Source organism: Rhododendron vialii, chromosome 9a, assembly GCF_030253575.1.
Source record: "Rhododendron vialii isolate Sample 1 chromosome 9a, ASM3025357v1".
Lineage (NCBI taxonomy): Eukaryota > Viridiplantae > Streptophyta > Magnoliopsida > Ericales > Ericaceae > Rhododendron > Rhododendron vialii.
In genome coordinates, this window is record NC_080565.1 from 22,562,893 (window position 1) to 22,578,494 (window position 15,602).

Sequence of the window (15,602 nt, forward strand, 5' to 3'; positions counted from 1 at the left end):
AATTGAAAAGTTTCAATTGAATAGTACTCAGTATTTAAATTTATTCAAATGAGTTGAATTTTTTTTTGGAGACACTCAAATAGTAATTTAAATTAATGGACGCCTTATATATATTATGAACTGTGCTACACACGCAGTAATCTGTGTACAGATTTCATTGTGAGTCCCACTACATGTTCCACACAAATTAAATTATTAAATTAACAAAAGGAAAACGTGATTGATTTGATGGGATTGAAATTTTCAATTCTACATGCATTTCTACTGCAGTGCAGGTGCTTCTTACATTTTGATTCTTTCACCATACACGTCTTCCCAATTTCCACCGTCGATTCCCGATAAGAATTCGTGCCTTGGTGCGTTTAGTCACCCGTCCTACGGTCTAGATTCAAGAATTTTTATTGAAAACCTTTTCTTGTTTGGCTTTACTACCTCTTTTTGTCTGGCGGGTTGACTTTTTCTTTTGTGAACTTTTGACATGATCGAAGAACAAATGCCTAACAGTTCAAGACAAGACTTTATGGTTTTGACCAGTTCTATTATCTCTCTCTCTCTAGCGAGAGATAAAAAGCATGTAGGAGAGAGAGAGAGAGAGAGAGAGAGAGGGAGACTACTTTCGTAACTTTCGTTTACTAATGAATGGAGTATTAGGCTCTGTTTCAAAAATTTTCTTAAAAAATAATCAGCTTATTTTATATTTTTAAACTCAAAAATAAAGTAAATGAAAAATAATTTTTTAATTTTTTTTGCATCGTATAAAAGATATCGTTGAGATCTTTCAAAACAGATCCATATTACATATTTTTAGATTTCAATAACCCCATAATATTTGAGCTTGAAATTGCCTTTTTAAAAAATAAGGGTTTTTTCTTGGTTCCGGAACGGAGCCTAAAGACAAATGCACTTTTTTTTGTGTGTGGAAATTTTCGTATAATTAGGAGTTGTTCTTTTAAAAAAGCCATTGGCTTTCCCATAAAAAATGTGCCAAATAAACCCACATAAAAACAAAAATAAGCCAATAAGCCATTTTTTTCGTTTTTATTCAAAAAATATTGAATTTCGATCAAAATTTTATACTTTTTAAATTCCTCTCGTCATGAGAATGTAATAATCTCCAAAAAAATGAGGACAAGCCAAATGATATGAAAAAAATTTGAATAAGAACGAAAAATAAGCTACTTTGGTTTATTTGTCCAAACACCCCCTTAGTAGAGTATAAGTAGTATTGTTATTAGGAAATTGATTTTCCCACTCCTTTTTTATCCAAATGCACTATTTTTGTTTTGTTTATTTTGTAGTAATGTGAAATTATATGATTATCCTTTTCACGTGTGAAGAAAAAAATATATCAAGATTAGTTTTATAATTTTAAATGAATGAACATAAAAAGAACTACACTTGAACAAAAGGGGAGTATGAAAATTAATTTTCTTTTTTCATCCTCATTATTAGAGTATATTTGAATTAAAAAAAAATGACCAAAGTGAGAAGAATGCATATATATATATATATCGTGGCGATTCCAGAAACTCTTAAAAAAAATCTTTAAAAATGTGAGGGATCCAATGAGGGATCCCGCACGGGCTTACCGTGCGGGACTCCCCTTTTCCGATCAAGTTGCGACGATCCGAGCCGCTCAATGTGTTCAGAATGTGATTTTAAGGGTACGCTCTAAAAATCAACAAAAAAATGATCGGGAAGGGCTTGATTCGAGCAATTTTCTACTGAACCGTTCAATAAAAAATTGTTGACCAAAGTGAGAAGAATGCATATATATATATATATATATATATATCGTGGCGGTTCCGGGAACTCTTGAAAAAATCCTTAAAAATGTGAGGGATCCAATGAGGGATCCCGCACGGCTTACCGTGCGGGACTCCCCTTTTTCGATCAAGTTGCGACGATCCGAGCCGTTCAATGTGTTCAGAATGTGATTTTAAGGGTACCCTTTGGAAATCAACAAAAAAAATGATCGGGAAGGGCTTGCTTGATTCGAGTAATTTTCTACTGAACCGTTCAATAAAAAATTGTTCGGATCGAGCTCTTCTCGATCATTTTTTTTGCTGATTTCTTGCGGGTACCCTTAAAATCACGTTCTGGTCACTTTGAACGGCTCGGATCGTCACAATTCAATCGGAAAAGAGGAGTCTCACACGGTAAGCCCGTGCTTACCGTGCGAGTGTGTGTGTGTGTGTGTATATATATATATATATATATCTAGAGAGAGAGAGAGAGAGATGATGATGAGCACCCAATATTATAGATATTTGGTGCAACTAGTCCCGTTTTATGTTATTTTAACTTGTATTTATCTAACTTTTATTCGATATTGTACGTAAAGTGTGTTTTTAGTATTTTCAGATAAAACGTGCAAATAAGGCGTGTTTTGATGCCATGGATGGCTCAAATGCTTCCAAGTACCCGAAGACCCTGTCGGCCCCTTAATAGGGATGGCAATCCTGGCCGCCCCACCCCGCCCCGGCCCGCCCCATTCCATTTTCCGCCCCAAATGAGTTGGGGATTCGGAGATTTTTCGGGGATCGGGTAGGGGATGGGGATAATTTTTTTTTAAAATTGGGGAACGGGTAGGGGATGGGTATGAGTCCGCCCCCGCCCCCGCCCCGTTTGTGTGTGTGTATATATATATATATATATATATATATATATAATAAGTTATATACATAAATGAAAATTATATAGGAGTAATATATATACATAAGTGAGGAAGAAAGAAAGAAACTAAATCTCACTGTCAATTAACATAGAAGTAATTGAATTCACTTACCACAGATAGAAGATTAGTAGAAAGAAGAGCTCAAATCGATAATTCTAGTCAGATAAATATTGTTCACGTCTGATAAATATTGTTCACGTCGGAAACTCATGAAATAGCGTCGTGTTGATAGACTAAGAAACGAAGCTTTAAAGAGCTCTGCGTGTGTTGTTTGTTCTTGGCGTCTTGTTGCAAGAGGGATACCGGATTAAGAATACCGATTTTTCCTGTGGTTCCAGTTGGATCTCCAATTCCCCACGGGGATCCCCGTTCCCCGTTTGGGGAGGGGATGGAGGGTAAAAATAATTCCCCGGTGGGGATCGGGATGGATTTGGACTCGGGGATCGGGGACGGGGATAGTGGTATCCACCCCCTACCTGCCCCATTGCCAACCCTACCCCTTAAAATCTGTCTAAGTATGGAAAAAATGACTTTCAGAAAAAGTATCGATTCTTGAAATTAAAAATTGCGGTAATTGATCCTTGAATTTTTTCTAAGAGTAACTACAAAGTTACAAGGTTTTATTTGAAGAGTAAGGTCATGTTTTGAGCCATTTTCTCTTGCGAAAAATGTGCAGTTTTTCATTTTACACTAAAAGTGAGGGGTTGACATTTGATTTAATTGGAATCTTGAAATTTCGGTAATGCCATTGTTTTCAAATGGGGGGTACTTTCTTATTTTCATTAAATAAATTAAAGTAAAGAAAAAGTAAAAAAAAGGTTTTAAATGTAGTCTTTATTTAAGTTTAGATAATGAAAATAAGGTGTTGTGGAGCTGTGAAAGGTGCTGTGGAGCTGTTTGCTGAAGCGAAGGTAAAACTGGAGATAACCTCCTTGTATCGATACAGCCTTATTCTGTATCGATACGCATTGGTTTACTGAGAAGACGGTGATTTTTGTATCGATACGGATTAAGACCGTATCGATACGGGAGCTTTACGGGGAAATGACCCTTTTTAACTTAGCAGCGTGGTATTGATATTTTGCTTAATCCGTATCGATACTACGAGCTTTCGGCCAGATATTTGTTGCTTTTTGGACCTTCCATTTTTAGAATAGTTGCTATTTTTGGTATGTTTTTAGGATATTTTGTAGAGAGGGATTTGTTTCTATAAATAGGTTGGAAGTCTTTCTCTCTAACATACGTAGTTTTAGGCTTAAGTTTCTAGTTTTCTCTCTAGGTTTTTCCATTTTTAGTCTTTCAAGTTTTCCAAGTTATTTCCTCAAGAACTCAAGTAAGTATTTGTCTTATGTTAATTTCTCGTTTATTAATGTTGTAGCTACTAGTTGGATCTTCATATAAATCAAGTTTATTTTTGTTTTTATCGGTTAATCATGTTTTCATTTCCTAACATAATTTCTAGTCTTTTCAATATGTGTGAGTAATCTCTTGGCTAAGTCTTGTGCTACTTTTTCCCAATGACTTAGATGGTTATTTGGTTCTTAAACCCTTGGGCTTTAAATCATGGTTTTCGGAATGAAGTTAACCTAGCCATTTTGGTCTAAGCGAGGGGTGTTAACTCTTTGGTATGTTGTTTAGTCAAGCGGTCTTAGCAAACGATATATTGAGGGCTCGTGGCCTCCTACGTGTTAGATATATTAGCAAAAATAGGCTGATTTAATTCCGATAAGTCACATCTTTCGATAAACATAATTGTTAAAGTTAAATCCTCCGAGCGAGAGCGCGCGGTCGTATCTCTCGTTTGAGTTATATTCGAGAACCGGTGATGACCCTTGTCAAGGGATAAACGATCCCTAGACTTGCCTCTTTTAGTTCATAAAGCATTTTTCTAGTCTTTTGCCTTAGTTCTCCACCATTTAAAGCAAAACTAAGTTGGTCGTCTTAAACGCTGAAATCCACCATATAAAAACCTACAATCTGATTAAGCTATTTTCGATTCTCTATGGGTACGCTTTCGGACTTTTCGGTTATTATGCTACCGACGATCTAGCCCTACCCTTAGGGTTTTCAACCTTACTAGAAGGCAAGGCTGTGACAGTAAGCAAGAGAGAGAGAGAGAGAGAGAGAGAGAGAGAGAGAGAGAGAGAGTGTGTGTTTTCACCCCCACCCTTTCGCCTCCCCTTCTTGCTTTCTCCCTCTATTTTTTTTTGAATGGAAAAAAGATTTTATTACTCTTTGAAATTGTTACAAACACATATAGGAACAAGGAGACCAACATCAAATTCCTAACAAAGTTAGGAACAATTCTATACTTAGTCTGAGATCCAATCCCTCGATGGGCAATAAACTCAATGGGACAAGCCCACACCTAATGGGACAAGCTCAACCCAAAAAAGAAACCCTAACTCTATCAACAACAAAACAAACCCTAGCCCTCCTACCAAGCTCGGTAGCCACTGTCTAACCACCACACCAATGCCTCCATTGATTGCAACCATCGTCGGAACTCTGCTACGCCATTAAGTCAAAGCTGATAACCCCCAGGAGAGAAATTGGTGGGAGCTCCGCACTAAAACACACGAACCCAAACCCCCTTGAATTATCCCTTGGGCTCCCACACCCATTCCAAACTGCCACCGCACGTCCCACGAAAAACTCGCGACAAAGGAGCAGAAACAGCAGAACAAAAAGACGGGGAGCGAGCAAGACCAGCAAGCACCAAGTGGATGGAAGAAGACGAAAACAAAAACACAAATCGGCAATCATAGCACGTCCACCCAAACGAGAACTGCAACGCCATTAGGCTTGAAATCGACAACATCCAGCAATGAAGACTGACGGGAAATCGCCAAAATGGAAACGATAAACAAAACCGAAAAGGAAAGAGGGGAGAAGGAGAGATCATAATGAAAGTGGGAGAAGAAAAAAGAGAGAGAGAGATGGAGGAAGAAGGAGGTGAAAGAAGACGAGATGGGGGGAGGAAGAGTCGGAGGGAGAAATGGCAGCATCACCAAGACAACAGATGAAACGAGAGAAAGAGAGAAGAAAAAAGGAGCAGAGAAAATAGGGAAGAAAATGGAGTAAGGGGAGAGAGAGAAATGAGGGAGAGAAGAGAGAGAGGAAGAGGAGGTGGGGGGAGGGGGGGTTTGGCAAGGTGGCAGCGCCGCCTTCCCCCCTTGGGGAACCCTATTCTGAGAAGAGAGGAAATAAGGTGAAGAATTTTTAGAGAGAGAGAAAGGTCGCCCTATGTACCAGTTGTTAAGTTGTTACGGCTCTAGTAATTGGATTTTTCCGCTTATTTTTCCCTTCTACTGATCTCTTCCTTCCTCCTTCCCTCTCAGTCGCCCACCCAGACTCCCTCTTCTCCTCTCTCCCCGCTATGGTTGAGTGGTGGTCGAAACTCTCATCGTTAATTAGGAGAGATGTTCCCTGACAACCACATCATTTTTGTACATTGGTGGCCCAGATCTGGTTTTCAGGTCTGGGTTTTTAGCCCTCAAATCCGGTTAGCCTAGGCAACGGGTCCGTGGGTTCTTATGCAGCAGTGGTGATGGCGCCTAACAACTGCGACTACGGTGGTACGTACGAAGGGACGTTGAGCTTTAGCTACCAGTAGAATTTTCCATCTTCCTCCAGCCACATCTACGAATAGACCGTGTTCTCCATCAACGTGGCTATCAATTTTGGCGTGATCTTTATATTTTGTTGTTGTTTTCCGTAGGTTTTTTTTTTTTTTTTTGTTCGGATTTTTTGGAACCTTTGTTGTATTTTCCGTTGTTTTGGAACCTTTGTTGTATTTTCCGTTGTTGTTGTTGTAATCTTTTATTTTAATATAAATGGGATCTTGTTTGCAAAAAAACACAATCAAGTAATTTTCTACCATCGATCGAGCAATGGATGAACGCCTCTTATAAAACCAAGAGATATCCTGCGAGGCTCGGCGAAAAAGAGTGAGGAAAAAAAGCCAAGTCACAAATTTTCGGACTATTGAAAAGCTACTCCGAGTCCTTAGAACCAGCGTGCCTCTATTATGACTTTTGTGCTTGGTCGTTCTTGTTCCTCTTAGCTTTTTAGGCTTTTTGGGTGTTTTGTATACTTGTTAAAAAAATTGCATTTATTAGTTTTTCGCTAAACTTTTGTGGATTATTGATTTGTCTCGACAAGAGGGATCAAAAAAATACAAAAATTTGACTTTTACCTAAATATTTTGGCCTTTTGTGCTTTATCTTTGATATTTCTAAAAATATTTGAATAAAAGTCATAATGATTTATTTTTCCGATTCATCTCGAAGCAATAATTCACAAAAGTTTGATACAATTCTAACAAAAAAAAAAAATTGAATAAAGACGATAAAACTCAAAAAGCCCAAAATATTCTCATAAAAGCTAAGGAGAACAACACAAACTACTGCCTAGCAAAAAAAAAAAAAAACACACACAAACTAATGTTTTTACGAATATCTAGGCATGTCATTATTCTCACATACATCAACCCAAATAACATTTAATGAAAATAACTTGACTATTGCCATTAGCTTGTAGCCCAATTAATTTAGCAAAAACGCACCCTCCATATTATACTTTACATATTCGAAGTGAAGACTGAGATGAGTTTGAATTGTAGTCTTGACTTACTCTTTTTTTAAAATTCTTAATTTGGATTCTTTTTAATAATATGTAGTTCGGATAGATTTCAGTTGTGTATAGAGTAAAACGATAGAATAAGCAATTAATAAATCTATTAGAAACTACAACGTGGGACCGAGAACAATGTATATACTTCTTGATTTTTGCTTAGTTTTTGGTTATCTAAGTTTTTTGTTTTGTTAAGCCTATGAACAATGTTGTATATATTAGAATTTTATGAGTGCAGCAATATTTTTTCTCTAAAAGATAAATAATTTTGGTGCATGGTTTTTTGAATTTTTTCAACTATTTAAAAAACTAACCGAGATCTTCCAATTGCTGTGAAAGAATATAGGGAGTAACAAATTGTGCACGAAAATGCTGTATTTTTATCCAAAATAACACCTTTTTCCCCCCTCGTAATTAGGCCTGTTCCGCTAAATAAAATTAGTACTTATTTTTGAATTAAAGGTGATGTATTGAGAGAAAATGACATGTCTCGTAATGCAGAAAATAAGTACTTCAAAAATAAAAATCTTAACGGAACGGGTAACAAGTTCGATATTGCACCATGAAGAAAAACACTTGTTTGTTGATCGTGGGAGGATTCGGGTGAAGTGGTCGAAGGCAAGACTTGAATCAAATGAGGGTCGAAGCAAGTTAGGCAATCCAAAGCCATCTTGGCCTTCGATATATTATTACTCACATACCCTCAGATGGTAGAATTGTCAATTTGTCAGAGCATCCACACTAATTTTTGTCAATATCATTTTTTGGCTGATGAATAGTGTTATTTTGCCAAAAATTGGCAATGGTGCTACACTCGTATGTGTCATTTTGTCATTCTCATTTTCTCCTCTCTCAATAAAAAAAATGGCAACTTTTGCCATATATTTTTCTCAAATTCGACGAATAAAATGGCTTTTGTCATATTTAAGTTTGTGGATGTGGAGTGCTACTTGTCATTTCTTTTGTCATTTCTAACAATTTTTTTTCAAAAAAAAGCAACCGGTATGGTTGCTCTAAGGGTGCGTACTCTCATATACTAGCTAGCTACAGTCATGTGTGATCGTTACTATTTCAATCCTAAATACATGTAGGCAAGTAATTTTTACATTTTTTTGGTTCACCGTCACGTTTAGTTTTGTTAATTTTCATATGAATTTATGGGGTAGTTAATTTTCACACTGTTTCTATTATGATTGCATTCCTCTTTTTGTAATATTGTAACGAGCATTTACAATTCGAAAATGCTATGGAACCAACCAAGGTGCACCGACCGTCATAGTTGACTTATTTCGGGTCCAGCACGGATGATCCAAGCCGTTCAATAATTTTAAAAAAATTTTGAAGGAGTCTGTGAAAAATTAGCTTAAATGGATGTGCAGGTGCTCGATTCAATCTTTTAATTTTTCCATTCAGATTCAGGTTCCTGTAACCTGATTGAAAAATTGTAATATTAGATAGAGCACTTACATATATCCAATTAAGCCGATTTTTTCTAGACCCACTCAATTTTTTTTTAAATTTCTTGAACTGCTGCGATCATCCTTTCGGGACTCGAAATGAGTCTCGTGTGACCGTCGGTTCACTGTCTATACACCTTTGGTTGGTGGCCGTAGTCGGGTTATTTACAACATAACCCTTTCATCAAGTGAAAAAAAATCATTTACACGCCTAATTAGGTAAAAACTAGAGCATGAAAATCACTTCTTATTTCTAATAAAAATAAAATACGTGCAATTTCTTACGCATAAAAGCAAAGATTACAAAATACTGTGACATACAAAAGGACGAAATAAAAAAAAGGTAATAGTACTAGAATTCAATGCTTTATACTTGTACAATAGTTTATATGTATACAAAATTACAAGTGTATACCCCTTCATGGGATTTTGTGATCATCATGACGACGTTGGCGTATTACGATTCTAGAGAGAGAAACAAGATAGAGAGAGAAGGGTCAAAGCAGCAGCTACCAGCGCGGCAGAAGCAGCAGCAGCAGTATTTGTAATGATTTCGTAGAGAGAGAAGAGAGAGAAAGATCAGAAGCTCGTGATGAGAATTTTTCTTTGCAGAGGGTAGACCAGTCGCAGACGATCAGAGTCCCCAAAGGAATTTACAGGCCCCCTTCTTCAGCTTCCTCCCCTTGGTCTCTTCCTTTTCTACTCATCTTTATTCCTCTCTCTCTCTCTCTCCCTCTAGGCAGCTTTAACCAACAAAGAGGCTGTTGTTGAGGCTGATATAGAAAGGTTTTCATTTTCCCCAGGTGGGTTTTTGGGGTATAGAAAAAACTTGATCAAGAACCGAAGAAAGTGGAAAGAAAGAGGTATTTTGGAGAGAAGAGTTAAAAATAGGTACCCATTTGGTCATTTCGGGAGATTTTCTTGTGTTTAGAGAGATGGGTAGTTGTGGGAGGAATGGAAGTGTGAGGCAGTACGTAAGATCGAAGGTGCCTCGTTTGAGATGGACTCCTGATCTTCATCACTGTTTCGTTGATGCCATTGACAGGCTTGGTGGCCAAGAGAGTGAGTCTCTCTCTCTCTCTCGATTTCCTTTCCTTTGTGTTCTTTGACCATGGTTCTTTTACCATCTTATTCTTCTGTATCTCAAAAATATTTTTTTTAATCATTTTGTAGAAGCAACGCCAAAGATGGTTCTTCAGATGATGGATGTGAGAGGACTCACCATTTCACATGTCAAAAGCCATCTCCAGGTTCTCTCTCTCTCTCTCTCTCTTGTTTTTTTCCTTCCGGTAATTTCTGCTCTCTCTTTCAAATTCCTTGCTTTGAATGTGGCTTTGGGCGCTTTTCCAAAAAAAAGAAAAGAATATGGCTTTGGGCTTCAATACTAACCGTGGGAATTGTTTTAATTTCCTCATTTGGGTTCTGTTTTCTCTAACCAGATGTACAGGAGCATGAAGAGTGATTTGAGCAAAGGTATCCAAACTTAAATCCTATCCATATACGTTGTTCATTTTTGTAGTAGGATTGTAGTAGGAGTACTATTTATTTTTGTTGCTTTTGTATTAAAATTCTACTTGGTAGTTTGCACTAGGAAGAAACAAGTATTTATTGCACCAAATATTCTTCTAGGAACCTTTGTTTCCTCTTTGGTATTGGTTCTTGACCCAAATCACAGGTTTCATACAATCACTCATTTGCCATGTTTTTGGAAATGAGCTTGGGTTCCTCAACTTCATTTATTGTCTGATTCCCTGTAAAGTTGTTTCCTTAGCCAAAATAGATGAGCACAGAATGAAGCCCCACTATCCTTATAAATCTTCTAATATTAGCATTTCTTAAGAACCCCACAACCCTAATATTTATTTACTCCTCCCATATATATATATATATATATATAATTTTTTTTTTTTGAGAAGTCCCTCCCATATCTCTTTGCTAATAACATATTTTGGTTTGTAATTTTTCATATTTTGCCTTGGTTTCTTTCAAACAACAGGTAGGATTTCCAGCCAAGAAAGAAAACAATCTTATGAAGATCATAGTGATGATGGGTGTTTGGATCAAGGAAATGGTTTGGGTTTCTCTCCCTCTTTAAATCACATTGAAGAACCGGATTCTTACTTGATGATCAACTGTCCTCTTCCTACTAAAAGGTTAGCTTTTTTACACCTCTAACCAAGCTCAGCTCAAACCCTCTATTCTTGTGCATTTCTGCCGTTAGATCAAGTTAAAATTTTTACTCATTTAAAAGTTTTAATAATCCAACGGCAAAAAACACATTGAAATATGGGTACACCAAATTTCCGATACATAGGATTTGAGAGGCCTTTAATCCTTTGTTTCTCTCTTCTCTAACCCAAATACTATCAAGAAACGTCTTTTTTTTTTAATAAGACTTACTCCTACGAAAAGGGGTTTGCATTTACACATGCATTGATGTAGTAGTAGTTGTTTAGGCTTTAGCCCTTTAGCCTTAGACATTTACTTTTGTAGATATTCTTAGAGACCCAAATCTCAATAAAGGTTTTGGCAAGATACAAAACGGATTTTGCATTTACAAAAAAGGCATTGATGTTCTTTTTGTTTTCCTCAGAGCTCGAATCGAGAAGGAGATGGGTTTAGTAGAAGAATCAGAGAGTGTGGAATACTGCAACAAAAGAGTGGCAAGTGGGAAAGTGACAAATCCGTACTCTTTGGATGATTATAGGCAGGCTATAGCTGAGCAAAGTGGAATAAAGGAGGAGGAGGCTGTGGAGAGAGATGAGGAGGGTGGTGGTTACAGATGGCAGGCCCATATTCCCCATCATCTTTTTTACAACCTCAACAATTCTTTTGGCTATGCAAGTTCTGTGGAACAATCTGATTTCCTCAAGGTAAAATTATAAAACCTCCCTCCCATTTCTTGTTAGCAGTTTTTTTTATTTTTAATAACCGATTATCCGAGTCAGCTTACTCACACGTCGGGCGATCTTAGAAGTTCTATCAACCATCCGCTGGCCGGGCCTATTTAGATTCTTGTTATTAGCTTTTGTGATCGTGCTTGATTCATTGTTGGTTTTACAAAGTTCAAACTTCTGGTTGCTGGTTTTGTTTTTTTAGGAAAATCCTAACATTATTAAGTAAAATGTGCACCGATATCTGAGAAAAGTGATTTTATGTCTTTAAATGTGCATTATTATATTTGTAGAGATATGTTCTGAAATTCGAACTTGTTTGGCATTATTTGTTTGTTTTTAAATTGGTTATATTTGGTAGGATATTACTCTTTGGACCTGTGGATATATATACTCATGATTGGTAAGTAGAAAGGGAAATTCCTTTTTTCCCCTATCCTTTGTAACGTTGTACTATATTCTTCCCCCTCCCTGAATTTTTTGGGTTGGGCAGGTAAACATACATGCATATTGTTCCGTCAGAGGACACCTTCTAGTGTTTTATTTTTTGGGTAAATGAGGACTATACTACCTCAATGCCGCTTCCAAACACATCTCATGGACTTGGGCAGATTGTAATTGGCTTGGGCTTTTTAATTGGTCATTAAACCTATTTACAACCTAATTACAGGATAATCATTTTTTTGGTTGGCAATTACAGGATAATCATTACTGATACCAAACCCGGCCCATTTATTTATAGTGAAACTCAACCCGTCCATTAATCCAATTATGTATCTATACTTACAATTACATACCAAATAAATGTTTATATATGAAAAAGGCTTGTCTGATGTCAGTTAATTTGGTGTGATGTTAGTGAATTTGAGAGTAGCGTTAGTAAATTTGGGGTGCAGTTAAAGCGTTAACACAATCTGGTCCGGTGTTACCATGTTAGTGATTTTTGTGTGCTTGTACTAGATTTTGGTGTGGCGGTACTAAATCAGGTGTGCTGGTAATGAATGACTCATTGGACTCTTTTAATCCACCCACTAAGGACAGATTTGCGATTACCAAATTAGGTTAGCAACTCATCTCATAAAGTGGGTTGGGTTTTGGGTGAACACAGAATAAATGAATTTACTTATTTACATTGGTTTCCGGGTTTGAGTTAACATTTTTTTAAACAAGGAGGGGTAAGAGAGTAATTCCACTTGCCACATTGACTAGGGAGGAATATGAGTATCCTCTTAAATACATGTACGCACACTCAATCCAAACTCCTGATGAGGGAGCCAGCCCAGATCGCAGGCCCAAAAGCCGTACCCGCAATCCAAACATAAAACATTATAATACGAATCCCCAAATGGGATGGGTAAGTCTTAACCTTGTCTCCCAAGCTAATTGATCAGTAGTCCTTATATAAAGTTATATAAAACCCAACTTCCCATACTTGGCCCAACCCATTTATTTAGACGGAAAGATACTTACCCAATTCCATTTGACCCTTGTAGTATTTACCCCCTACCATATCTGTAATGCTCAAATGTATCCTCTGGTCATGTTCATGTGGGAAACTGGAGATTACGGTTTGACTGGTATGCCTTATTCAGAGGCTGTGTGGTCCTGTCCTTTAAATTTGATAAATGATGAGAGGGGGACCCTTCATTTTGTGATCCCGAAATTCGGAGTTCAAAGTGGCCGCCTTTAATGCTATTACTAGAGCCGTACAGTACGTCTATACCGTAACCCTCAGTGTGCCTTATTTAAGAGTAGCAGGCTCATCATGCAGCACCCCCTTGTCCTTGCTCAAAATTACTACTATCATCACTTAGCAAAAATGACCTTTTCTGTTAAGAACATCACATGCCTAGTGTGCGACCAAATGCAGCCGAAGGTCCATCAAATTTCAAGGGTTTAGATCCTCTCATGTGACGGTCGCTCCTGTAGTTTCTCACATGACACAAAACGGAACCAATTACGGGTCCATTTGACAATCTCAACAGATCATTTTGTAACTTTCGATGTGTTTTAACTTCGTTGCAAAAAATTAATTTCATTGGACATTGGTGTCTAGTTGAATGAATCATTTTTGTCACAAGTGAAATTGATGGTCGAAGAGTCTGATTGTGTATTTCTCGTGTCAAAAATCATTCAATTAAGCTTTTAGCGTTCTATGATCAACTTTGTTTTTTTGTTTGCATATACATTAAAAACAATGAGACCTACTAAATGAACAGTTTGGATCATGAATTGGGATTGTGATAAGTCCTGTGTCATATGGGGGATTATATGAGAGATCATCACATGAGAGGATCTTGGTTCAAATTGCAGAGCATACACTGAAAGTTAATACTCTTACATGTTTTTCTTCATCTTCTACTTTTATTTGATTTCTTGGATTTTTCTTTTCATAATCCATACGAAGGGTTCTGATACTGGTTCGACTTTCACATACCTGTGTCATTCATTGTGTTTTTTTGGTGCATTACGAGTTTGGTACGTATAAGAGTACTGCAGGTACAATCTTTTGTTTTTCGGTTTCTGGTTAATGAATTGGGTCACAACTCACAATTACTTGAGGTATTCACGAAAACATGTACATTTCCAAATGTAATAGGTTTAAAACCAATTGCGTAACTGCTCACAATTTTATTAGGTTTCTAATTGGTTTACTTTTAAAACAATCAAAGGTTTGTCCTTCAATGAATACCAGATCTGCAAAGTTAAAACAAATTAGGAAGAAGCTTATTTCAGATACGCCGAGTTAATAGGACGAGCCGAAGTTGCGTCACTAAGATGGGTTCTAGAAGTTCATGTTGTAGAAGTTCTTGTTGGGAGGATGAAGAAACAGAATATAAACGAAGGCCCAAACAAATGCAAGGGGATCGCTTTCATTTCTAGCTATTTTTGTTGATTTTTTTCATGCAATAGTTTGTCTTCGGGATAATACATACTCCTATGTTCTTCTATAACAGATGGCCATGCAAGAAGGCCAACAACATGCATCTTCAAAGCGCTTGAAATTCAACAACTCTGGAAATCATCATGCGAAGGATGAAGAGGCCGGTGGTGGCAGATTGTCACTGTCACTCTCATTGCACCAACCCTCTGCCCAGATAAGTAATGGTTCTAATTCGACGAGTGAGATCGGTGAGGCAATCTCGTCTTACTCCAGGTCTTATATCAATGACTGCTCTGTTGGTTCCTCCTCGGAAAAGCGCCCCATTAACTTGGATCTCTCTATTGCTTTATGCGGTAGCTAAGTATACTGTACAAGTTTATATATGTTTAATCGGGTGATTTCATCCCTATTTTGCTCTGGTTGAGTTTTGTATTTAATCTATGGCTTTAAATAGTAGGATGTACTATCGGAATTCTTTCCACCCCTACATATTAATGGGAAAAAACTGTGTTATTAGTTAGATCTTGTGATCAGTATGCGTTAATCCACCCTTTTCTGATATTTATGGATATGGAAATTTTCAAGGTTATTTCCTGCGTAGACAGCAGATATCGAAGAAAATGTTTCTGAATTTGAAATCGCCATGACTGCAATTTATCTGACTCGTGAATGTGGCTCCAATACCATAATTTGCGTTCAATTATTTTTATTTTTTTACAAAATTATAATATTTTGTCAAAGGGGTAAAATGGTAAAATTGACAAAAAGTCAATGTAATTAGGATATGTTCTCTTAAATTTTGGAAATGTTAATATAGACATAACAAAATTGGGACAGAGGGACTAGATAATAAAGGGTTGCTATTGGTTCTGATTTTCAAAGTTTCAGCCTTTAGGCCTTTTGGATCATTCATTAGTGTGCTGTTAACTATGTTAGAGCAAATCCACCAAGTACGGGCTGGTGTCTGGTGTCAAAATGGCATTGTCAAAGTCATTTTTTTGGCTTGCTATAGTATAAAAAACCCAAAATTGCAATGTTGTTACACTGATTAGGAA

The 15,602-nt window shown here is 37.0% G+C and overlaps 1 protein-coding gene across 1 annotated transcript; it reads left to right on the top strand.

Annotated features, from left to right (window-relative positions):
• Positions 1-9,197: 9,197 nt before the first annotated feature.
• Positions 9,198-15,067, top strand: LOC131300854 (myb family transcription factor MOF1-like). The gene is made up of 7 exons (XM_058326862.1): positions 9,198-9,455; positions 9,573-9,831; positions 9,943-10,019; positions 10,209-10,242; positions 10,766-10,922; positions 11,363-11,642; positions 14,621-15,067. The coding sequence occupies exons 2-7, from the start codon at positions 9,705-9,707 to the stop codon at positions 14,906-14,908; spliced, it is 963 nt and encodes a 320-aa protein (XP_058182845.1). The 5' UTR covers positions 9,198-9,455; positions 9,573-9,704; the 3' UTR covers positions 14,909-15,067.
• Positions 15,068-15,602: the final 535 nt, after the last annotated feature.